Source organism: Coffea eugenioides, chromosome 9 (genome assembly GCF_003713205.1).
Source record: "Coffea eugenioides isolate CCC68of chromosome 9, Ceug_1.0, whole genome shotgun sequence".
In the NCBI taxonomy this organism is placed as follows: Eukaryota; Viridiplantae; Streptophyta; class Magnoliopsida; order Gentianales; family Rubiaceae; genus Coffea; species Coffea eugenioides.
In genome coordinates this window covers 41,205,548-41,229,227 of record NC_040043.1, presented here as the reverse complement: position 1 = coordinate 41,229,227, position 23,680 = coordinate 41,205,548, and the positions used below count along the sequence as shown (strand labels likewise).

Below are 23,680 nucleotides of genomic sequence, written 5' to 3'. Positions count from 1 at the left end.
GTAGGAGATTATGAATCATGATTATTAGGAAATATCAAACCCATCCTTGATCTCTTGCAGCAAAACCATTCATTTAGTTAAGTATGGATACAATTGAAAGAAAATGCATCAACTAATTCAATAGAGAAAAAAAAGCAAAATAAACAATAAAATGAAAGCAAAAAAAAAGAAAAAAGCTGCACTATAGATGAGGTCTTGTTTAGTTGTCTTTAGCCAAAAAGAAGAAAGGAAATAAGGTGAATAAAAAAAAGAAAAATGAAAAAATGAAAATAGTTTTCTCAAAAAAGAAATGTGTTACGTGTCAAAATAAGAGTGAACTTCTTAGCTATCGTTGGAATTGCTACGTGACTCCACTTTCTTCTTATATAATAGGTACCAGAGATAGGTACTAGTGAGAGTCAATAAAAGCAGAAAATCATTAATGATGATTTTTGGACTAAGTAAGAAAAGAAATATCAAACATCATTGATCTCTTACAATGAAATGATTCATTTAGTTTTTTCTTTTTTGTCAATTGTCACCTGTCTACTCTACACCTACTCCTACTCTTACTCTAACTTATTTTAGGGGAGCGTTCAACTGGATCTATTGAGGAATTGACGGGGAATAAACCACTATCGGATTAGATGGGTGCACTACGCATCCGTATGGATTTAAGCCTTTTAAAGTGACAAGTGGTGGAAGACAATATTTGAACCCTTGTCCCACCAAATTTAAAAACTATAGTGGTGGCCAAGTTAATTATGGATGAAATTCAATTAATGCAATAGAGAAAAAAGCAGAGTGAATGGTTAGGATGAAGTAAAAAAAAAAAAGAAGTACTAGTGCACATAGGCGTTTGTTTAATTGTCTTTAGTCAAAATGGAGAAAGAAAATAAGATGAAAAAAAAAAGAAGAAAGCAAACAAAAAAAGAAAAGAAAAAAAAATGAAGATAAATTTTTCAAAAGAGAAATATGCTGGAAATCATTGAAATTGTTACGTAGCTGCACTTTCTTCTTGTATGATAGTTAGAGCCTTAGAGGTAGATTAAAGCTGTGAGAGAACGTAACGTTGAGGTGGAGAGAGAACTCAGAAAATATCCATTCTTCTTTGGACACTTCCAACTCACTAGGAAACATTCGTGTCAGCGTACGTTCACCCCATTATTTCACTGTCTGTCACACCATGTACCAGTAGAATCTGCAAAGGCAGACAGTTAGAAGAGTGTCGACTGTCGAGAGGTGGGTAGTGGCACTTGGCAGCACCTGGGATGGGATGGGATGGGGGAATTTATCCAATCGAATCTAATCCACTTGTTTAGTTCGATGTACGTCTGGTAAAGCCATCGGGGATTCCACAGATCTTGTACCAAGTATTAGTCCTCTTGTCCATCCATAATTTTCTCCCCCTGCTCACCTTCTGACACGCTAATTTCTTTTTCATTTTCATTTTTTCTTTTTCTTCTTCCCAGAAAAAGAAAAAAAAAAAGAGAGTAAAAAAGGAAAGGAAAAACCTTTCAACATATACAGAAACAAAACTAGGGACTACTACTTCTTTTTCGTCATGAGAGAGTAATCAAGGAATGATTTACACACTTTATAATTTGTTATTATTAGGTGAGAAAGATTAAAAGCCCCTTTATTTATTTTTTGTTTGGACTCGGTTATTATAAAAATGGAAACTTGGTGTGTTTGAATTTAGTAAAGTATTCTATTCTATTCACATGATAAAAAAAATGGGATTAAAGCCTTCTAAATACTACTTTCTTTTTACTAGCAATTTACTCTCCGAAATCAATAAATAGACTCTTTAGTTCCCCTACTTAATGCTTTAGGACGAAAGTGTCGCTTACATATTAATCATTTTTCTCCCGTGATCAACTACTTTCTTCTCTTTTTCCATTATTATTTACATATTATTTTTATTTTTCTTTCTCAAACTTATTCTTTATTTATTTGTACCTTTTTTTAATTATTTTTCATTATTAGAAGTAAAAGTAGTGATTATAATGTCAACGTCGTAACAAAATTCACGTTAGATGTGCATATATAGTGTTTAGATTAATACATTCAAAGTTTAGAATTAATTATTTTTAATAACAGCCTAACAAATAAGTAGATTATTTAGAGTATTTAATGTTTAGTTGATTATACATAATAAAATAAATAAAAATACTAGAAACTTTTTTCATTTGTTTGATAATATAAATAAATTAAGGCTTGATTTTAGGAATTTGCAAGTTTGTATGTATCAGCGCTGAAATATCTCTTGATTTTTATTTTTAACTTTTTTTTTTGCCGATGAACTCAAAAAATGACACGTAGTAGTAATAAAAACAGAGAAATATCAGCGACTGGGAGCCACATATATGATGCATATCCATCACATTAGCGTCTGTGCATCTCCCTTCTCCAACAGAGACCGGCAAAAGAGAGGAGGAGCCACTCAGCAGTCAGCAGCACTCTTGCAGTTTGGATTTTTCCGATTATTGTCGTTGACCCATTTCCCCACTCCCGTTTCAGTTACGTGTCCCATTTCTTGAAACTCTTAACTGCCACCACTTTCCTCAACCTTACAAATTATTGTTTGGATAAGCTCTCTTTTTTTTTTTTTTTTGGAAAAAGATTAGTGTTTGATTTCATTATTATAAACTCATCAGTTTTCTATCAATTTTTTAAAAATATTTTTCTTAATTAATTATTTATTTCATTTATATCATAGAAGTGTTTTTGTTTTTCAAATAATTCTCTATCCATAGTGCGAGAACCACTTTAGTCCTACATCTTGATAATTCATCTATCTACTCTAGCAAGGGTTTTTTTTTTTTAATAAAAGGGGCAGAATTGAATAAGAAAGTTGTGTGAATGCAATAGCTTGTACTATGAGTATACACTAGTTTAGTGTTAAATAAGGATAATTTTTTTGTCCACTGTCATCGTATACATTTTTTTTGCGCTAGTAGATTTAGATTATATCATACAGCACGAACTACACTGCTATACTGTCAGTGTATAAAAAGTTAATCCGTTAAATAATGATGAATTAGATATGATATATAAATTGAGATGATGATAGTTTGATTTGTAAAAACATTTATTGCTGATCATAATGAAAATTTTCTAACACAAAAAAAAAAGAAGAAATAATAAAGCCTTGTTTGGATTGCTTGTTTTCGTCAGAAAATATTGTCGTTTTCTGTGATTATATTTCTCTATCACCTTTTTCCCTCACATATATCAAATCGCTATAATAATTTTTTCATGAAAAATGACGGGAAATGCAATCCAAACACAACCAGCAGTGGCATCGCATCATCCTCCAGTGAGATACGGGAGCGGATATGAAGAGACCTCAGGGACAGGACACGACAGGGCCACCGCGTCTTTCGTTGCGTGCCTTTTCTTTCACTTTGATCCTACCACCACAAAGTCAAGACCAGAATCGCTTTATTATCCAAACCCCCCAAAAAGAAAGAAAAAAAAAGCGGAAAAAAAGGCCGAAACGCCAACTGCAGCATCCATTTGTAAAGAAAAGAAAAGAAAAGAAAAGCTACTTCTGGTTTGGACCTCTTCTTCTTCCTCTTCCTCTTCCATAGATACAGGTGAGATGAGATGAGATGATAGATTCAGCTCCTTTCATTTCTTCCAATCTAGTCTAGTGAGAGGTACCGTTGTGCTCTGTAATTGTGATAGACTCCCACTCCTCAGTCCTCACCCATCGATCGAAAAAAAAAAGAAAAAAGAAAAATTTATACTACAGGAACAAACAAATGATGGCTGAAGCAGCCGGTTGCTTTTCTCCAATACGACGTTTGAGTAGTTTTCCCTCTGCTACTGCTGGAAATGATGATACTAAATCATCATCGTCTGCTGCTCTTGCTTTTTCATCTTCCATGGCTTTCCCCCGGTCCTTGAAGCTCCGATCTAGGCCTCTCACCGCCACCACCACCAACAACAGCTCCTCCTCCCGCTGCACTTCTGCTTCTGGCGGGGAACTACTACCGTCTACTCAACCCAAAAGCCACGTCCCCTCTCATACCTCTGCTCCTCCTCGGGTCAGATACCTCCCCTACTACTTCCCTCTTCAATTCAATTCCCGCTCCACATTCTTCCTGCCTTACCTCCTCCGGCTCCTATCCCACTATTATCTTTATAATTATCAAATAAAAGTAGTAGTATTAGTATTTTATAGCTGAGGATTTAGGATTTCGTTTTTCTTCACTAGTACTGTTACCACTGGTTTTTCATTTTACCATCGTAGTTCGTATTAAGATGTTGTTATACTACATATAGTTAGTTAGTGGAGTAATTTTTTCTTGTAATGTTCGAGTAAAGCAGTAAGTGGTAGTATATCATCACATCAATATCCTCAATTAAACTACTTGTACTAATAATGCTAGGCCTCTCATTGTGAAATGGAGCATATTTTTATTTGGGTTTCTGATTGCAACAATTTTACCTAGTATTTACTATACCTTCCTCAGATCATGACGAGGTCCAGCGGAATTATTGGGAAAGCTCAGAAATGGTGGGAGAAAGGCCTCCAACCTAACATGAGAGAGGTCATGGGTGCCCAACACCTTGTGGATTCTCTCTTAAGCTCTGGGGACAAGCTAGTGGTTGTTGATTTCTTTTCCCCTGGTTGCGGTGGTTGCAAAGCCCTTCATCCCAAGGTTGATATTTCACACTTTCACACTTTTACTACTCCTCTTATCTGTCTTTCTGGAAGCGGCCTGAATCTATTGTAATCAGAAGACTCTGGCTTATTTATGGCATTACAAAGAAAGGGACTTCTTTTCTCGTTTCTTTTTATTTTTTGGGTCTTTGGGAAAAGTAGTAATATCTTCCTTTCTGTTGTGCTTGGGGGGTATATTGCAGATATGCCAATTGGCAGAGATGAATCCGGATGTGCTGTTCCTTCAGGTGAATTATGAGGAGCACAAGTCTATGTGCTACGCTCTTAACGTCCACGTCCTGCCCTTCTTTCGTTTCTACAGGGGTGCTCATGGACGTCTCTGCAGCTTCAGTTGTACCAATGCCACGGTTAGTTAGTTTCTCAGTAGTCATGGAACCAATATTTTTTTCTTAGAGATAAACATGTAGTATCTGGCTAATTTACTACATTCATAACATAACAGATCAAAAAATTCAAAGACGCGTTGGCCAAGTATGGCGCAGATTTTTGCAGCCTGGAGCCAACAAAGGGCCTGGAGGAGAAGGAGCTCCTCGCACTCGCGGCTAACAAAGATCTCTCCTTTAACTACGCACCTAAGCCACAGCCATCTGTAGTTGCTTCTCAACAAGAGAAGATCATTACAGAAAAAGCAGTGGCCACACCTGGTGCAGACTCTGAACGTCCTCTCCCTCTTCCGCTTCCTCTGCCGCTTCCATTCGCCGCACAACAAAAGATGGAACGAGACCCTGAGAAGAGGACTTTAATCTCCAAAGGAAGATCAACCGGTTGACGTCTATAGTAGTCCCCGATTACCATATCGATTCTTGTACAGTTTTCCCTGTAAGTTGGCAAGGTTGACAAGATAGTTGCATATACGAATGATAGTTGTATTGTGTATATATTCCCCGGAGAGTTGTAAGCTTTGCTGCTCGAGTGTTTTGGATCCAAGCTTGCAAGGCGATAGGGACTGCGCGAGGACTCGGGATCGTTTGGACTTCCGCTTTTTTGGCCCGAGGGAAGTCCATGTGTTGTTGTGTGCATCAGAAAGAGAATTCTATTTGGAACCATACCATGTACTCGTGTTGAATATAAGAAGATAATCAGGGTTAAAAATATTGTAAATATCCCTTTTGTGTTTCATCGGTTCTCCAAGGATATCTGATTTCGCAAGCACAATAATATTTGCACAAAAAAAAAGAAGGCGCATTGAGATTGCTAGTGGAGCTGCAGTAACAAGGGGATGGGACAAGGGTAGCAGCATCTCATATCAGTTGAATGCCAAGGATTAACGACACAAATATGCTGATCTCACATTGGCAAAGCGTTAAAATTGGTCGCTTTGAGATTTCAGCAAGAATATCTTTTCAATGAAACGCATTTCAACCTCTCATGTATCCTTAATCAAGAGTTCAGTCTGCAACCACAGGTCGCAACTTCACTGTTCTGCTATCAGCAAACACCAGCGGTGTGGTGTTCAACCTGTGTCAAGCAATTGACAAGCCACCACTCTCTGGACTGCTTCCATTTTTATCATGAGCCATGGCTACCAGATGTGCTTCCAACATTAAAATGACGGCCCTGGTGGATGGACAGTCTGATCACGGTGCTTTTAGAGGATTTGTGTATGTCTATACATTCTTCAAGATCAGCATCACATGTCAAAAGCACCCATTCATTGTCATCATCCAAATATTTAAGATCAATCTCAATGAGATCGTCTATGCTAAAGCGCCTCCGTACTTCTTTCAATAAATCTGCAAAACCCCAACGAGGCTGTAGACTAAACCGAACCTTTTCTTCCCCGAAATTTACTTTTACCCTAAACAAGCTTCCACTCTGTAATATCTGGCTGCTAGTCTGTGGCAAGGAAGGCAGAGTATCAGGAGAAACATCATCAATGAAAATCTTTTGGCTTTGAGATCTCCCTAGAAGCTTGGTTTCTTCTCTTTTAACCAAATCATGCAACTCTGCATCACTGCATGTTTTCTTCAGTGCTGCTCTGCACTCTTCTGCAGATGAAGCATCTTGAGCACTGGGCACGTGGACAGGAAGAGACTGCATTGGCCCAGTGGAATAACAAAAACTTGAACTGGAGCTATGACTACCAGAAGAAGAAGGTGATTTTGAAGCAGTAGTTTCAGGGCTTAAGATGCAACCCTCAGGTTGAGTGGTCAGTTTCTGCAAATGATCGCTCCCTTGTGGCATGGACAAGTTACTTGGAGTTGGTAAATTTGCAGAATTCAGTTCAGGGAAGTTGGTATAGAAAGAACTCAGTCGAATAGCGCCATCGGCACACTGGACTGAATCGATCACAAGTTGGAGCTTTCTTAACGAGTGGCCAACCTTCTTTATCTTTCGAGAAGGCCACCTAGTGATTCCGTGTTGCCTGCATATTCTTTTTAATGTTGTGGGACATACTGCAAGATCGACAAATTGAATTTCTTTTTCAGCAAGCTATACCATCTGGTATTGCAGGAAATTAATGGCATAGATTAAGCTAGAGAGTTCTGCTTTCGTGATCAGGGAAGTGGTCAAAATTATGAACGTGAAACTGCATAGCAATGTCAAAATCATGATGAAACAAAGAATCTCTTCGAATTGGATTGACGACAATTTTAGCCTATCAGCAGAAGTCAAGTGCCATCCCCAAATTTCCAGAGCAGACCCTTAGAACCAGATTTAAAGTGGAATAGTTTATGTACGTAAACCTACAAGTCATAACCCACCAATCAAAACTGCACAGGCTTTTCAACTCTATACCAGATAAAGCCAAATAACTATATGTCTACCAAGTTTTCTGACTATATTATTACTATTCAACCTCTTCAAGAAAGAAAATTTGACTATATTGTTATGCATTCACTCATATTGTAGTGAAGTGAACAAAATTAGCACTCCAGTTCGGTACCTTGAGGCCCTCTCACGCTTGGGTTTTTGTTATCTTCAGATTTGAAAGAATTATACTTGCTGTCGGGCATTTTATAAATACATCACTCCTATGTTAAGTTTTAGACTCCAGTTATTAAATGTCAACTTATGCTTAGCAGATAATAATCAACTATACATCAAAGGAAATCCATACCAAGAAATTCTGGATTTTTGAAAGCTGAAACTTGCATATAAACCTCTCAAGGTATGGAAAGTCTTGTATAAATTGGATCTGGTGATGTATATATATTTTTTCCAAGTGAAAGTGTTTCGTACCTCCAATACTCTTCGCAGCATCTTTCAGGCTACCAGAAAAGTACTGTCTTAGATCTTGCAAGCTGATACTCTTCTCAGTCTTCGTCCTTCTTCTTTGACCTGTGCTTCTGTCACCCATTGAGTTATGAACCCCAACTGCAGAAACATCTTCACTACCCACAACATTTCCTTTCGATCCAGAACGTTGCTGAATTTGGATGAGCTTGGGGGATGTAGGCGTATGATGTAGCTCCGCCTTATTGTTGTCCCACTGGGTTGTCAACTTGCACTCTTCTTCTGGATCCTCCTGGTGATTATCCAGAGAGAAAGCTACATCTTTGGCCGTCCCTGAGTTGTCTAGTGCGGGTGCAACCCAGGAGGAAGTGCATAGAGATAATTCCTTAGCGGGTGATACAAAACCTAAAGTCTTCTCTTTTACTGATTTACTGACAGAAGAGCTTGGCTTTTCATCATCAGGAATGGTTGTTTCTTCTCTTACCTTTTGGTCTGCGATGACATGCAAACAGTGGCAAATCTGTTGTAATGCAGAAAATATTGAGTTCAACATCTGCTTCTGGTCCTCAGCATCTGTGCAATCAAGCGGTAGAAAGAACTCCAAAACAAAGTCAGCAGATTTAGTGTAAATACTCTGAACGCGTATCGCTACAGCAGCACGCATTCCAAATATTTTGGCATGGTGAGAAAGAGGGTAATCTGTCTTGCTGAAGGCTGTGATATCAGTAGCAAAACATGGTTGATCTGTCATGAATGCTCCCCCTGGCAAACCTTCGGCTTTAAGCAAGTGGTGCTCGGAGCAAGCCGCATGGAAGTCCATAACTTGTGGATCACGCACATAGCAAGCAGAGTCAACGGTAGAAACACAACGCACATAGTTCTCTTCGGAGTGCCTGCACCCGCCTTTGCCTTGCCGGCTACAAGAGGCCCAAGTCTGAGCCAGCGGCAATTTATTCATGTCACAGACATATTTCAACACAGATCGGATATCTACTAAAGCTAGTTGGTAGGACTCGTCACAATCCTGACAAAAGCATACATGTGATATCAGGAATGAACTTCCAATTGCAAATTTCATTTTTTAGGTACTACAACATTCTCGTGCGTACCTTCATGTTGGGAGAAGTTGAGATAATTGAGCTGCTTAAATCGACAGCCTGAAAGAATGAATTATTGCTCAGAAACCAAAGAAAGGACAAAAAAAAAAATGATGCATTTGGGAGAAATGAAGTTGAGTTAACACTACAACTGCATAGACTAGGATTTAAAATGTTAGTCCAAAATCTGAGGGGGCAGTTGATGTTTCATGATATATGTCAAACTAAACAAACATCTAAAAGCTGATAACATACAATGTATAGGCTACAATAAGTGCAATTAGATACAGGGCTGTGACCAACAGGTCGAGCAAAATGCCGCACCTTGAAAACTTATCATATCATGCCACTGAAGATGGACCAAGATCCTAAAGTCAGCATTTCATCTTAAATCCAATGACACTTGAACAAATTAAGTCTCTGTTTTTAACTCGCAACAGTCTGTGGGAGAAAGTAACTGCTTTTTTTTTTTTCATAATCATAGAACAATTAAAATGAATCAGGACATGAATGAACCTCAAGAGCTTTGCAAACGTTTTCAAGTTCAGGGCGATAATTAACTTTCTGAGCTGTTGAGACAATTTCAACAACACCTAAGCAAGTTCCACTTCCTCTTTGAAAAACAGGAAGAGCAAGACACCCTCTAACATTGTACTGCTGGGCATGATTAACACGTGGATACTCTTCTCCCATGAAAAAACGAACATCAGGAGTCCACTCGGGCAACTTCTTCAAGAAGACACGGCCAGGCAATCCAACAAGCTCCTTGGAGTCCTCCTCAGCGGCAAATTGATAGTTTCTGGAGATGTGTCTGTATTCTGCAAGACTTCTGCAATTTGGATCGAGGGAGAATGGTTGATTTTTAGTTGAAAGAACACGTCCGCCTCCTCTTTTTACAGGCACCCAAAGTTGAATCAGAGCATCCTTATCAGAAGTGGATTTCCTCAGGTATTCAATAGCCTGCACTAGTCTCTTTCTCACCGAGGTATTTGGAGTTGGATCTCCAGTTGGTCCAACCCATAATCTTCTGTTCATGTCGCTCCCTTCTACCAAAAAGCCTTCAGGTTGTCCTGAAGATGCAGAATGAAGAGCAGCGTCAAGGTTCTCCCGGTGTCTTGTCCCAAATTCATCCATTTGGGTACGATCGAGAGCCTTATGGTCAACAAAATCAGTCGTTTTTGCTTCTTCTGAAATGCTTGCCTGATCTAGGTTCGAATTAAAATGGGCTATGTTAATCTCTGGAGTAAGGGAATAGTATAGAGGGGAATCTAAAGCACCGGTAGTAGACGGACCAGGCTCCCAAAAGTTGGACTCCCGTGTAGATTCTAACCAGAAACCATCAAACAAGAGTTCATCCATGAGATCGAAGTCCAGGACATTGTCAGAAAGTGTTCCCGAGTCATTAGCTGTGAAGGCCCCATCTCCCATAATGGCCTGGAATGTTCTCTTAGACCTCCATTTTCACACACACAAGTCCTAATGAATCATAAAAAATGCAAACAGATCAAGGACCAAAGTAGACGAGTAGCAGCGTGAATATGGGAAAAACAAGAAGAGGGACTCCCAGGATGGATTGGTTTCGACAGTCTTCCAAAACTCAATCAGCCAGAGTGGCCCCAACCAACGTCGTCAATATATTTTGTAGGTATCACTGATCAACTGCAATTACAAATGCATTTCAGAGAACAACAGAAACAGCAGCAGCAAACAGAATTTCACCAAAGAGTGATCATACTCCCCGAAATATCAAAACAGTAAAGCTCTAAATTACATACTACAGAGTGACTGCCTACTCAAAGACGTCAAGAAACACCAACTCCGCTATTCGACAATCGCAGAAACAACCCAAAGGGAAAAGTTCTAAAAGAAAAAGAGGGATCTTTCACACTTTACTGGAACAGAGAATTGTGGTGACGCCTAAGACTAGGATACTGAAAGAGGACTGACTCCAACCTTGAGTTGAGGAAGCTATATATCTCTGTATCCACCTAGATTGTCGTCAGGAAAGTCAAACACTCTCTTTTTTTTATTAACTTTATTTTTATTTTTTGCTGTACAAAGGCCAACTGTAATAACCACTAACTACTACTGTACTACGGGAAAGGGGGGAAGCCCAACCGGCCGTGTAGGAAGGACAGAACCAACCAGACTAGATGGATGCACCACTACACACTCCGTGTCCCGACCTAGTGCGCATGGGGCATACAAAACAAAATACGTTCACTTTCGATTGTGAAAACTGAAAAGCAACACGACCTAAATTCAAGCTACAGTCAGAAGTTCCGGAATGATGTCAGAAACGACGGCTCCATGACTCTGAAGATTATAAGAATGATACCATCCACAAGAAAAAGTAAAGTACAAAAAGTCCCATCTGTTAAAATAGGGAAAAAAAAATTCACGCCGTCTTGATTTCATATAATCAGAATAAGGAGCAATCACTCCAACAGAAGAAAAAAAACTAAAGGAAGAAGAAACAAGTGACTCACAGACAGACAGGAGAAGATTCGTTGGTACTGTGTTGAGCAGCTGCAGAAGGCATGTTCTGCTGTACTGTACTGTACTGTGATTCTTTAGCAACTAGAAAAAGTTTGGTAAAGTGGGTTTACGTTATCAAAAAAAAATAGAACGAAAAAAAAAACCATATATGTAGAGAGACATGCAAAGGAAGAAGGAAGGGTGGTACGTGGGACTTGCTAGCTTAGGTTTGTTGGATGTAAGGAGGAGGATATGAATACAGTACACAATCCTTTTGGGGTCGTGAAATAAGGTAGAGAGGATGTCTTGGTTTATGAGACTACATGCAGCCGTCATCAGCCCAACAGCCTTCTGGGGGAGGGAGCAGCTACAACCAACAAGAGTGGGTGGGGGCCTGGGTTCTCTGGGGGGGAATTAGCTTTATTCTTGCTGTGATGGGAACACCACCCCGCACCCCTCCCTTCCACCCACCTTTAAAAAAAAAAAACCCTCAAAAGTGTCATCAATTTTTAATGTGCCTCTCTCTGTGTTATCATTATGGGTCCTCCTCACCTTTGCTATCTTGTAGATTCCTCTCATGAATCTTATCAATTTGAGGCACGTTACGAGATAATTATATTGTTAGTGCTTCAAGTTTTGGACTAGTCTGATTTAACACTTTTCTACTTATTACAACATGACAAGTAAAAAAAAAAAATTGTGACATGTATATATAAAATAATCGAATAACATATACACTAATCGTGATAGTCGGTGTAGAAATGATTAATTACAAAACTATTAGTTAGTTAATAACTAGATCTTATATTTTTTTTAGGATAAAATTTCTTGTTTCTTTCCGAGACTTAATTATCAAATATTAAAAAAAAAGTGATTCTATATCTCCTTCAATATCTCTCGAGTATCAAGTAACTAGTTTGGATTGGGGAAGTAGAGATTGTACGGTTTAAACAAACACACGCATATGAATGAACTGGCAAGCGCAACTAGCATAATACACTAATATTATTGTAGTCTAGTACTCCATCGTATGAGTTAGTGAAGGGTGTACGAGCGAGAGTCAATGTTTTTAAACTCGGATCAGGAAGTGAACCGGAAAATTTTTCGGTTCACGGTTCAATCCCGATTCAAAGGTTTAATAATTTTTTTATTCATTTTAGTATTAAAAATTTTGAATAAAACTAAAATATTTATTTTAGAAAATAAATATTTAATAAAAATCGATTGAACCTCTCGATTTTTACCGGTTCAATTAATTCTTTGGCTTTTTTGATTGAACCGGACCGGAGGCACGACCGGTCGAACCGGCCTGTCCGATCCGATTTTCAAAACATTGGTGAGAATGAATGTGGTTAAATCATCATCCAAGAAAGAAAAGAAAGAGGTGAGGTGGGCATATCACATATGGGGTGGGGGTTTGAAGATTGAAGTTTGAGGTGGATAGGAAAGAAGAAGGAAGGAGCGAACAGGTGCTAACAATAGTGAGATCATGACTGACGTGTAAACGGCGATATATAGTATATCATAATATGATAAGACATGCTTCAAGTGGGACGCGGGGGATGGGGGAGACTGACTGGCTGTTCAATGCCCTGCTGGGCTGAGGCAATGAGTCGCCGCATCCCATCTTATAGCGCTACTGATCCGACGTCCTTAGAGCATGCTTGCTTGCTAGCTTTGCTTCATTTGTTTGGTTGGTCGACTGCAAACGTTAGCGACTCACGAGAGATCCAAGAATCAGTAATAATACTACATTATGCAACTCTTAACAGTTGATGTCAACGATTTGTTCCCATAATTGTGATGTGAGCTTTGAGCGACGTAGAAAGTTTAAAAAAAAAAAAAAAATTACAGATATTGCAATTATTTTGTCAACGAAAACCTTATACTACTACTGCTACCATCCTACTGAGTAGTGATATCTGCTCAGCAGCCAAGGTGATCAGAGCAGAGGACATACAACGTTGAGTTGATAGAGACAAAAAGGCATTTCTTTGTCTGCGTCGCTGGGACATTGCTATTAGATTAGACTTCTTCCATTGTTGGTTCTTCTTCCATGGTTGGGTCAGGACTTAATCATCACAACTTTGAGCACGCACACCACACTTTCTCCGATAAAATACTAAAGCAACTTCCTTTAGTGGAGTTGGCCACCACATTAATTGTGGGGTGGGAGGTCAAGGGTTCAAACCTTGCCTCCCATCAATGTCCCTCAATATGAGGTTTGTTCTAAATCCATACGGGTGTGTGGTGCACCCGTCTGGTCTGATGGTGGTTCAGTCCCCATTAGGTTCCCCCCCGCTCAGTTGGGCCACCCCATAGAGTAGGTTTCCCCTCCCCTTAGGAGTAGGAGTAGGCTAGGCTAGGTTAGATGTGCCGTTAAGCTAAAAATAAAAAAAAAAAAATACTAAAGCAAAAGTCAGCCGAACTCTTTGGCTTCTTAGTCTTTACTCGTTATTAGTAGTAGTAGTAGTTGCAGTAGTCGCTTTGCCAGGGAATCCGGTGATCAGATTCCCACCTTCTCTTCCTCAAGGGACAGGGGGATCCAACTCAGACAAGGAACGGTCAATCGAAGTATATCCACAGATACGCCAAGACTTTGGTATATTCGATACGTCAGCGAGATGGGAACGAACTATTTTATAGAAAACTACTACTTGCGACAATTCCTCCTATAATATAATACTTATGTGACAATAATGATACTTGCTTACGTTTTGGCACTGATCATACCCTTGTACTTTCCTAATGATATTTATATATATAGAGTTTTAATTGTTGCCAACTTAGCACCAAGAGCTACGATTTTCAACAAGGAAAAGCGTGGTTAGTGTCCAAGGGAGTTATAATACCATAGTTATTAAAACCAATCCGGCCTTCAACCCAGTAACAGAATCGGGTTGGCTGTTGGCGGGTTACTGGTTGAACCGTCGGATTACACTATATAATAAAAAATATATATAATATAATCAGATAAACATATAAATTATAATATAAGTATAGAAATTCTTAAATGTTAACAAGTAATAATCTATTCATATTTCATAATTCATACACACACGTTATATCTATACGTGTTCCTTAGTTCATGAATTCATATTGATATTATACACAAACATAAATGAATTCAAAGAAAGAAAGAAACCCTAATTCCCAAAGCCTTTTCAATTTTTCTTATCTAATTGTCAAAAGGACGACAATGCCCATACTCGTGTGATTGGTCAAATTAAAAAATTGGGTAAAAAGATAATTTCAGAAAAATTTTCAAAACCCACCGAGTTCATAAAAAACCACTAGTTTAGTGAGGTACCGATTCGACCGTCGGAGTCAAATGGTTCAAAGCGAATTGTCTGCAACTCCGATCCAATTGCTACTAAATCAGCCCGATTTCATGGCCGGTCCACCAATTTGATCGATTCAACCGTCGAGCCGGATCGAATTGAATAACTATGCATAATACTATCCTATTTACATAGCCAGTTGTATGGAAGGAGAACGGGATAGGTACGATTAGCAATAGGTACGGTTGATGTGGTTGTTTTACTTTCTTTTTTTTTTTTAATGATTTGACGTTTTCCCATATAACATTTGATATATTTCATGATTTCGTGTACACTCATATAACTTTTTGTTGTACATTATAAAATATATCAAAATCATGAGAATGTACACCAAATCATTAAAAAATTAAAACAATTTCACCTATTACTAACCGTACCTGTCCCAAAGTTGTGTGGACTCTCCCATGCCATGCCTACCGTATGTATCATCAAAAACCACAACGCGTAGGGCCATCCATGGATGCTCGACTCTGTGCTACCGGATAGATCAAGGAAAGTTACCTCCATCAAACGAGAAAAAAGATGCATGATACACAAATTCCTCCATCACATACTCTTTGCACTTCTAATTTTGCAATTCTTGTCAAGTATGTCCTTGGATTTCTACAGTTCTTCTGAAACATTTGCATATGGACGGCATGTCTGGGATGCTGCTGCGTCCTTTCACTTGATCATCTGTTGAAGGCAATGTAGCAGATCTTTGGTTGAATTTAAGGTTTATATAGGTACATTAACACAATCTATAATGGCACCCAATCATTTGATGATATAGAATTTACAAACTATATCGATAACAGACTTCAGAAACCATGACGCCAGTTCCCCATCTTTTGCAGTTGCTCAAAGCAAGAAAGAGCTAAATTTGCCTTGCAATTTCTTTTCTTTGAGGTATAAATTTGCTTAACATTTAAGAGTGACAAAACAACAAATGAGAATATTACACTTTGTAAAATTATGTTGCGGTTAAATACACTTAGGAATATCTACATGTCAATGGACGGAGCCAATGGACGTCTAAATGTTTACAGAAACAGTAATTACAACATAACAGGGTATGCTGAGCTTAAAAGTACAGTAACAAGGTCTACAACTGACCAGTGGTCGTGCCCCTTGACCTAAATTGTCTTTACATGTTTTGTTGGTTCGAGGGCACTCTCGAGTGCTTCGAGTATCTCTCCAAGACATCAAGGGCTTGAACTCGTTGAAGCTCTTTTGCTGAACCAGACAGGAAACAATTAGGACAAGAAATGATATTAGTTCCTTACAATTTCTGTGTAACGTGTTGTGACCATATGCTCAAACCAAAATAGAGCAAAAGCAAAGTAGTAGTACATGTAGTGAAGACAGAAATTGCAAGCAAATTTAGAAGATTCTAGGCTCGTCTTTGCCTAACAAAATGGGCCAGGAAAATGAGTTATTTGACAAGGCAGAAGCCAAAAAATTGGAGAAAATCTCAGAGCAACAAGAATTGGCAATCAATATAGTAACATAATACAAAAGACGGTCATGGCTGGAGCAGTAAGTCAACCAAATTGCTCATCTTTGGCACTGATGCTTCAGAATGGGTGAAGCGGCAGCTGCAGGAAAGCAAAGCCAGCTAACTATATTTCCCTAAGACACATAAGCCTGCACTCACGAGGAAGGATAGACAAATGATGTTCCTGTAGCCCTATATTGGACTTTTGAATTGAATTTGCATTGTCATTGTATTCTTTATTGGCTGATCAGATCTTAAGAAAGTGCTAAGAGACTAAGAGATTGACAGCTGAAGGTTGTATTGCTTTTTCATCTGACTGTAAATTGGCAAGCCCAAGAGACTAAGAGGTCTACACTTGGGAGGTTCAGCTTTTGAGGTGATTGCCTCCTTCCGACTCATCCAGCTGACAGAAATGGGAAGGGAAAGACAGGGCAACTGGAAAGAGGTAGCATGAATTGTTCAAAGGTATTCACATTCAACTTGCAACGAGGGCAGATATGACCAAAGCTCAGCCTAATGAATGTGAACGAGGTGAGTTTATTTATTTATTTCTTTTGCAGTTAATAGCTCAATAGATCTTGCAAAACTTCGAAACATCAGAACCCTGGATATTTTCCTTGGCAGACAGAAAATTCAAGCGGGCAGTCCTAGTGGCATGAATCTTCACATAGAGAAGATTAAAATGCTTCTGTCGTACCACAGTGAGGAAAGAAAATCATCATCAGCATGGAATCATTGTGGTTTGGAGAAAGAACAGAGTGAATATTACAAGAAAATGATCAGTATGATGGAACTCTAGCAGAAGGGAAAAAAAATGCCGCATGAGGCATTGAATCCCAGACAATAAAGAGCGATGCAATACGAATATGGATGTTGTCAATTTCTGGTCTGTGCGCCACATTTTCACCTAAAAACAATAAAGAGTGAAGCAAGAGAAAAGCAATTAACAGCATATACAACCTTCTTCCAGGGAAAGCTGAATTGACCTCTTCTCCAGTTCAACAGCATGCTTACTGAGTTCCACAGAGGAAAGAGATCGAAGCACTGCAAAACAAGGAGGGGCGGCGAGAATTGAGTAACAAATTAATAGCATGATTTAGAAGAAGACGGAGAATGAGGTAAGTAAAAAAGACGTACTCTCAATATAATCCTTTTGATCTGAGCGGTCCAACTTGTGCAGGGAGTTGTTTAGTTTGCAAGACGGATCATTTTCCCAATGCGTAATTGGAGTAGCGGCAGGAATAGCAGTCAATTTGGTGGGAGCAGGAGGAGTGCGCATGGAAGATGAAATCCCAGGAGAGACTTGATTAGGGCCAGAAATATTTTCAGAAGAAGACTGGTATTGATGATGAACGGATTTCCCAGGTGGCGATTCAGAATCGAGAGCGGGTATGGGTGGTTGGTGCGGGTCAGAAGAGGCAGGTGGTAGATGTGGTGGGTCGGGCTTTCTACGGACGTACACGAGATGGGCAGCCCCATCATTAGTCATTGGACATTTGGTGTTTGGCGGTGGGTTGTAAAGGTAAAGGTGGAGAAAGGGCAGTTATGGATGAGTTGGCGGCGGGAGAAATTTCATCACCAGGAGGAGGCGGAGGAGGAGGAGGTCGTCCTCTTGGATCCTGCAACTGCGGGAGAGGGATGATCTGGGGCTCCGACACCCAAACACCATTCTGATTCTGGGGAGGATCTACTCTACCCCCCAAGTCTCGGACACAGCATTATTACTTAGTAGTGGTTAATTAGTACTACGGAGTAAGCAGCGGTATTTCATAACCTACTACTTGCTATGACTTCGATCGTGGATCCTGCTTCTTCGGCTTCATTTCATCCCTCTCATCCCATCCGCGGTGGAGGAAGAGGAGCATTTTATTTTACTTTATTTTATAGATCAATCTTCGAACAACGATGATAATAGTGTATACATTGTCGTCACGATTGAATTAACGTCGCAGCATATGTATAAGAGTCAGGAATTCTGCATCCTGCTGCTGCTGCTGCTGATGTGCAATTTTGTTGATCAAATGCATATGAGGGTTCCCAATTGTATTAATTAATCTTCATACATATTTTTTTGATTTTGACATGTAAAGAATTTCATTAATCATTTGGAGAAGCCGACAGTGAGTATCACTTTTGTATTGATTCTTTTATTGGTAAATATGATGGTTTTGGGCATCTCATCTCATGTGTATATTTTTGTAAGCCCTTTTACAATTGGTAGTATATAATTGTTTACTCTATTAACTAGTGGCCATGATTAGGTATTCTGTAACTATCCATTGTGCAACAGTCCAAATGGCACACAAATTACTTGTTTCAATTGCTTAATAAACTTATGAAAAGATAACTACAACAACGATAACACAGTTCTATGTAACTTTAAATGAATCAATGAAGTGCGTCACTAACCAAATCGGAATAACTCAGAGGATTTTCTGGACAAACCTGAGAGCTTTCACCGCGCAGCTTTAAGTGGCTGAGCATTTCTCTGGGCAAAACCTAAAAGCTTTAGCTTGCACTGCCCATTGAACGGTGTTCGCTTACTATTCTCTCTCTAAGAGCGGATTCAATAGACTAAGAGCTGCATGGGGTTCTCTCTCTCTCTCTCCCCCCAGTCTGCTATAAGATGGAGAAAATATTCTGAGATATGTACGAGATGCTATAGAGGAACCTGGGAGAGGGGAAGAGGGAGAGAGAGAAACAATAACCAAGGGGAGGGGGAGGGGGAGGGGGAGGGGGATGGGCAGCAGGGTTACAACAAGGATTGAAAGGGCGTCGTCAAGTCAACCAAGCCATTATATTCATCTGTTCCAGTAAACTAATCATCCTCACTCCTCCTTTATACATGGACTTATTCATGTAGCCGCAGACAGCAAAAGTTTAAATCAATCTAAACAAAGAAGAGTGAAAAAGCGGCAGAGTCGTACGTTGGTGGGACTGAGGAAAAATATCAGCAATTCTACATGACATGTCAACCTCTCTCGGACAATAAATGCCCAGCTCACTAATGCTGCTTCTGACTTAAAAAGTACGTAATACCAATGGAATACCACACATTCAGATACGCTGTTACCGTTGATGCAGAAATTGCCACCCACATCCCGACAGCCATCTCCTTACAGTTCTGCTTTGGATTCGTCATCACTTGTTCGCTCGTCAAATGATGCAAAGGCTTTTATTATTGACTCGTATGCATCAATCCCTTTCAAATATTCGTCCTTGTTCAAGAACTGCAGAAATGAACGGAATTTATTGCACTTATAATGCCCTGCTTCAGCTTGCTGTTAAAGATACAGAGAAACGAAACCTAAATCTAAAACATATTCAACGTTACAGTATTCACAACACATGCTTTCCACAAACAATTGGCAAAGTTTCCTGCAAGTGTTGATTACTGATGGCACTATGACCACCATGATGACATTTCCTGAGTACTTGCATCCTCTGGACACAAGTTTGAGTTATAACTTCATGTAACAATTAACACACTCAGAAGACATTCAACACAAGTACAAGAATGTGAGAAAACATCAGGAGAAGAATATCGGGAAAACCTTTCTGTTTCTCTGTCAACTAAGTTCCTACTGCATGTCGCTTCCTATGCTCCAACCTTTCCCAGGTTGTTGTTCAAATGTCTCTCGTACCCAAGACTAAACTCCTTTTTACCAGCCATACAAAAGGACATATCTAAACAAAAGCCTCTATATTAATACATTACTTTTATACCATGTCTTTAGTGGTCCAAGTCCTAGATTATAGATTATTGCACATTACTAACTACGCATTCTCATGTATCTCTGTGTCTCAAATCAGCTTTTTCATGCTTCTTAGACTAATGTCAATACAACAAGCAGAAAACAAAATCCATGCGGCCTCTATATTTAGGAAAAAGCAATCACCATGGAACAAAAAGAATTGTGACAGGTAGAATAAATTCCAGGCTGATATTTCATATTTCTTCCACAATTTTCCCTCACAAAATTTGACATTTTCATATTTAATCTCCGACTTACAAATCATGCCTTACTGTTGTTGTTGTTGGTGGTGGTGGTGTTTTGTTGTTCTTGTGTTTGTGTCTCTGAGGCCAGGGAGAATAGGTTCAAGAGAAGTCATTGCTAGTGATTACTGGGTAAAGGAAAGAGAAGATTCCTAGCTGATCTTACAACTAGGGGTGAACCCATCAAGTCTGCGCCTTGTTCCAACAAAGAGGTAAATAGTCACTTGTGCAACAGTAAAACTTCAGATACAGACAGCACACTTCTCTTCCTTTCCAGACAGAGATATCTAAAATAAATTTGGTCATGCAAACACAGAATAACAGTGTGTTTTCAGAAAAGATAAACCAGCAAACATGCATGGGGATACATGTACAGTTTAAAGATACCAGCCAGAGTATAAGAGCCAATGTTCACCTCATTGTGGTCATGGAGAAGAATGGGAGTATTTGCCATGGGAGAAAAGCCAATTGCTGGCAAGCCCTGCTCCCGGAAATAGCGAGCATCCGTTGAAGCAGGAAATATTTCTGGCTTTCCAACTTTTCCATTAGCATTTTTTATAGCTTCTTCTAACAGTCCCCACCAAGGATTGGAACCATCATGAGCCGTCAACATCGGCTTCCCAAATTTGTCATACACAGATGCCTTTTGTTTGAACTGTCCAAGCTACGAGAATAGTTAGAACACTCCAATTTTCTAAAACAAGGGGCTTTTTATATGCAATTGTACGTCTCGCCAATTGTTGCCCATGACAGCAGTCAAATGCTATGTTTAACAAATAAGAGTTGGAATCTTATCATCCAAAAATATTTTGCCACTGGAACCCACATCCAATTTCCATCTCTTTTCAAAATCAGTCAAATGCTATGTTTAACAAATAAGAGTTGGAATCTTATCTTCCAAAAATATTTTGCCACTGGAACCCACATCCAATTTCCATCTCTTTTCAAAATCATTCAGGCAATCCACCATTACTGGTCATCCAGCTGAAACATTAATTAATGCTATAACCACACTAGTATTTCAAATCATTCCCTCTTCAGGAAAACGAAACATTTCACATGCTATCGGAAATCTGATGTACTCTGCATAATATTTTGGCATTTCCATCAAATGCGCATTTAATGGGTAGGAGTGATCAATCTTGCAATATAAGGCCTTCAAACTTAATCAAGACTACATCTAAATGATGCACAATTTGACACAGTCGATCTAATATAGCATAAGCTCAAAAGGAACAGGTTTCCCAAGTAGGTAAAAGCCACGCAAATCGTGCGCTTTATTAGTCAAACAGCTATTCAGGTTGAACAGTTTCCAACATCAGCAGATGTAAAATACATTCAATCGATTTACAAACATTAAAAGCTATGTGAAAAGCAAAGAAAGAATGTAAAACTTGTTGGGTCAATTAGTTTCGTTACAGTTCATAAGAAACACACATGAAAGAAACATAGCAAAACGTTCACATTACCTCAAAGGTCATATTACGTGAACTAGGAGCCCATTCCTCAGCAATACGTATCTCCAAGGACAAGTGATCTGCCGCTGGAGGGACTCGGATATCAAAACCTGCCTGTGCTTCGGATGGCTGTAGATTCATGACAAACCCCTGTCAAAACAAAACAGGTGGGAAAAGTTGGTCATTCCAATAGGGATGGCTACATTTGGCATCTATATCCAACAAAAAGTGTACTTTTGCCTTTTGTTGAAAGATTCTGCAAAGAAGTAAGGAGTAAAGGGCCCCTTTTAAAACCAAAAACCAAATTCCCAAAATTGATACACCAAATTATATGTCATGAAATCAAAGACGCAAAATATCGCATCAGATTATTTTGTTTATATTAACTACCGATGCTAATGCGTGTAAAAGAAAAAAGAAATGCTGCCAGGTTATATAATGCTCCTTTTTTCTTTCAAACCACAGTAACCAAGAGATTATAATTATGATGTGATAATAAAAATACCAAAGAAGGCACGCTAATTTCCCAGAGGATCTACATACGGTGTCCACTCTGTGTGTGTGTGTTTTTTTTTTGGGTATATGTTCAGCCTGAAAGATCCAGTCAAACATGGAAAAAAGAAAGTTCATATTATTCCTAATAAATTGAGGCATGAAAATTCTCTCTGAAGATGCCAGAGCAGAAGTTGAATACAGTCTACTTGGTTGTGTGTCCAGTCCATATTCTACACTGCACTGACTTACAGTGGGGGAAGGAGTGCCAGCTTTGAGAAAGGCCATATTAACAGAGATAACTTCCCCCTCGGCTCTAGAGCCTGACTTGACGAGATCAAATTGAGCAGCTCTAAACCTGCGGATGCTCTCAATGCTCTTCAGCAGGTTCTCCATGGCACTGTTGTCGTAGAGCTTGGCCCCGTGTCCGGGAGGGCCAGTGGCCTTGATGACCAGCCACATGGGTGACCTTTCAGCATAGAAAACCCTGTAAAAATCATCAGGGGAGGCCAGACCCTCGTCGAGCACCACCCCGACGTTCATCTTCTGGAAAACTTCGGAATGGGCGAACATCTCGGCGCCGGGGTGGCCGCCAATCTCCTCGTCGGGGACGAAGGAGAGGTAGACGGTCCGAAGAGGCTGGCGGAAGGAAGGAGAAGCCTTAAGCTTCCGGATGGCCTCCAGGTATTGCATCCCCACGCACTTCATGTCCTGGGAGCCGCGGGCGTAGATGTTGCCTGTGGCGGAGTCGAGGTGGGCGTCAAAGGGAGGGTGGGCCCACTTGTGGTGCTCGGAGGGAACGACGTCGGTGTGGGAGTTGAGGAGGATGGAGGGAAGGGCGGGGTTCTTGCCGGGCCACTTGAGAAGGACCAGTGGTTTGCCCTGAACGAATTCAAGGACTTGGGATTCGAGGGAGAGGGAGTTGGCCTGGGAGATTAAGAAATCGGCGGCTTCATGATAGTTGGGTTTGGGTTGGGCGGTGTTTATCTGGAGGTATTGCCGGAACCTCGATATAATCGATGAAGCCGATGAAGAATCTTCATCCTGGGATACTGCTGAAGCGGCTTTGCTAGCTGAAGAAGAAAGGAAGAGTACCAGGAAGAGGAGTAGGAGGAGGAGAAGGCGAGCAAGAGTAATCATATCGTACCAAGTTCCTCGCCCACCGCCCCACGCCGCCGCGAAGACTCTGAAGACTCTGAAGGGGAACGTATTGTACTATCTACCAGCCCTCAGCTGCTAACGCAACACTTTGGTCGGACAATAATATTCTAGTTGTTGTCACGCCACACTTTATATATATATCACCATATTCTTCTAGTCACTAGAATTTTTCTCATGGGATGCTTGAGCACTAAAGAGAGAGACTAGTGTGTGTTAGAATTTGACTGACTTTACCACTATCAATCAATCAAAATTGTTTCTTTCTTTCAGCCCCCAATCCCATAGCCATTTACGCACAGCCTCCATAAACTACACCATAAATAAAGAT

General features: G+C 39.8%; 4 protein-coding genes across 8 annotated transcripts; 1 reads left to right on the top strand and 3 right to left on the bottom strand.

Moving 5' to 3' along the window:
* The first annotated feature begins 3,380 nt into the window (after positions 1-3,380).
* LOC113782803 (thioredoxin-like 1-1, chloroplastic) lies at positions 3,381-5,778 on the top strand. Its single transcript, XM_027328727.1, has 4 exons — positions 3,381-4,034; positions 4,464-4,652; positions 4,858-5,022; positions 5,118-5,778. Exons 1-4 carry the CDS (start codon positions 3,750-3,752, stop codon positions 5,442-5,444), a joined length of 966 nt encoding a protein of 321 aa, XP_027184528.1. The 5' UTR covers positions 3,381-3,749; the 3' UTR covers positions 5,445-5,778.
* Positions 5,779-5,844: 66 nt separating this feature from the next.
* LOC113782802 (protein NLP2-like) lies at positions 5,845-11,833 on the bottom strand. Of its 3 annotated transcripts, XM_027328725.1 has the most exons (6): positions 11,439-11,833; positions 10,242-10,608; positions 9,466-10,154; positions 8,962-9,009; positions 7,859-8,876; positions 5,845-7,071 (listed from the first exon to the last, which is right to left on the bottom strand). In XM_027328725.1, the coding sequence occupies exons 2-6, from the start codon at positions 10,375-10,377 to the stop codon at positions 6,185-6,187; spliced, it is 2,778 nt and encodes a 925-aa protein (XP_027184526.1). In that variant the 5' UTR covers positions 10,378-10,608; positions 11,439-11,833; the 3' UTR covers positions 5,845-6,184. The 3 variants fall into 3 exon arrangements, with proteins under 3 accessions (XP_027184526.1, XP_027184525.1, XP_027184527.1); XM_027328724.1 differs by having other exon boundaries at positions 9,466-10,608; XM_027328726.1 differs by lacking the exon at positions 11,439-11,833 and having other exon boundaries at positions 9,466-10,149; positions 10,242-10,328.
* Positions 11,834-15,109: 3,276 nt separating this feature from the next.
* On the bottom strand, positions 15,110-18,307 carry LOC113783344. Of its 2 annotated transcripts, XM_027329452.1 has the most exons (4): positions 17,383-18,307; positions 17,206-17,289; positions 15,864-15,983; positions 15,110-15,443 (listed from the first exon to the last, which is right to left on the bottom strand). In XM_027329452.1, exons 1-3 carry the CDS (start codon positions 17,732-17,734, stop codon positions 15,895-15,897), a joined length of 525 nt encoding a protein of 174 aa, XP_027185253.1. In that variant the 5' UTR covers positions 17,735-18,307; the 3' UTR covers positions 15,110-15,443; positions 15,864-15,894. The 2 variants fall into 2 exon arrangements, with proteins under 2 accessions (XP_027185253.1, XP_027185252.1); XM_027329451.1 differs by lacking the exon at positions 15,110-15,443 and having other exon boundaries at positions 15,642-15,983; positions 17,383-18,304.
* A 702-nt stretch (positions 18,308-19,009) lies between these two features.
* LOC113782757 (aminoacylase-1) lies at positions 19,010-23,556 on the bottom strand. 2 transcript variants are annotated; one of them, XM_027328669.1, is made up of 4 exons: positions 22,444-23,556; positions 21,712-21,849; positions 20,658-20,906; positions 19,010-19,475 (listed from the first exon to the last, which is right to left on the bottom strand). In XM_027328669.1, exons 1-4 carry the CDS (start codon positions 23,329-23,331, stop codon positions 19,362-19,364), a joined length of 1,389 nt encoding a protein of 462 aa, XP_027184470.1. In that variant the 5' UTR covers positions 23,332-23,556; the 3' UTR covers positions 19,010-19,361. The 2 variants fall into 2 exon arrangements, with proteins under 2 accessions (XP_027184470.1, XP_027184471.1); XM_027328670.1 differs by having other exon boundaries at positions 20,658-20,897; positions 22,444-23,545.
* Between the last annotated feature and the right edge of the window lie 124 nt (positions 23,557-23,680).

Excerpts from the sequence above, each read along its gene's own strand:
- LOC113782803 (XM_027328727.1), top strand. The coding sequence starts at position 3,750 with ATGATGGCTGAAGCAGCCGGTTGCTTTTCTCCAATACGACGTTTGAGT. Across the intron at positions 4,035-4,463 it reads ATACCTCTGCTCCTCCTCGG|ATCATGACGAGGTCCAGCGG; the intron begins GTCAGATACCTC and ends TACCTTCCTCAG. Across the intron at positions 5,023-5,117 it reads TCAGTTGTACCAATGCCACG|ATCAAAAAATTCAAAGACGC; the intron begins GTTAGTTAGTTT and ends ATAACATAACAG.
- LOC113782802 (XM_027328724.1), bottom strand. The coding sequence starts at position 10,377 with ATGGGAGATGGGGCCTTCACAGCTAATGACTCGGGAACACTTTCTGAC. Across the intron at positions 8,877-8,961 it reads CAACTTCTCCCAACATGAAG|GATTGTGACGAGTCCTACCA; the intron begins GTACGCACGAGA and ends TGCTTTTGTCAG. Across the intron at positions 7,072-7,858 it reads TGCTGCGAAGAGTATTGGAG|TATGTCCCACAACATTAAAA; the intron begins GTACGAAACACT and ends TCGATCTTGCAG.
- LOC113783344 (XM_027329452.1), bottom strand. The coding sequence starts at position 17,734 with ATGACTAATGATGGGGCTGCCCATCTCGTGTACGTCCGTAGAAAGCCC. Across the intron at positions 17,290-17,382 it reads TCAAAAGGATTATATTGAGA|TGCTTCGATCTCTTTCCTCT; the intron begins GTACGTCTTTTT and ends CTTGTTTTGCAG. Across the intron at positions 15,984-17,205 it reads TCAGCTTTCCCTGGAAGAAG|CAAAAGAGCTTCAACGAGTT; the intron begins GTTGTATATGCT and ends TGTCTGGTTCAG.
- LOC113782757 (XM_027328669.1), bottom strand. The coding sequence starts at position 23,331 with ATGATTACTCTTGCTCGCCTTCTCCTCCTCCTACTCCTCTTCCTGGTA. Across the intron at positions 21,850-22,443 it reads CTGGCACTCCTTCCCCCACT|GGGTTTGTCATGAATCTACA; the intron begins GTAAGTCAGTGC and ends TTGTTTTGACAG. Across the intron at positions 19,476-20,657 it reads TTCTCCATGACCACAATGAG|TTCTTGAACAAGGACGAATA; the intron begins GTGAACATTGGC and ends TCATTTCTGCAG.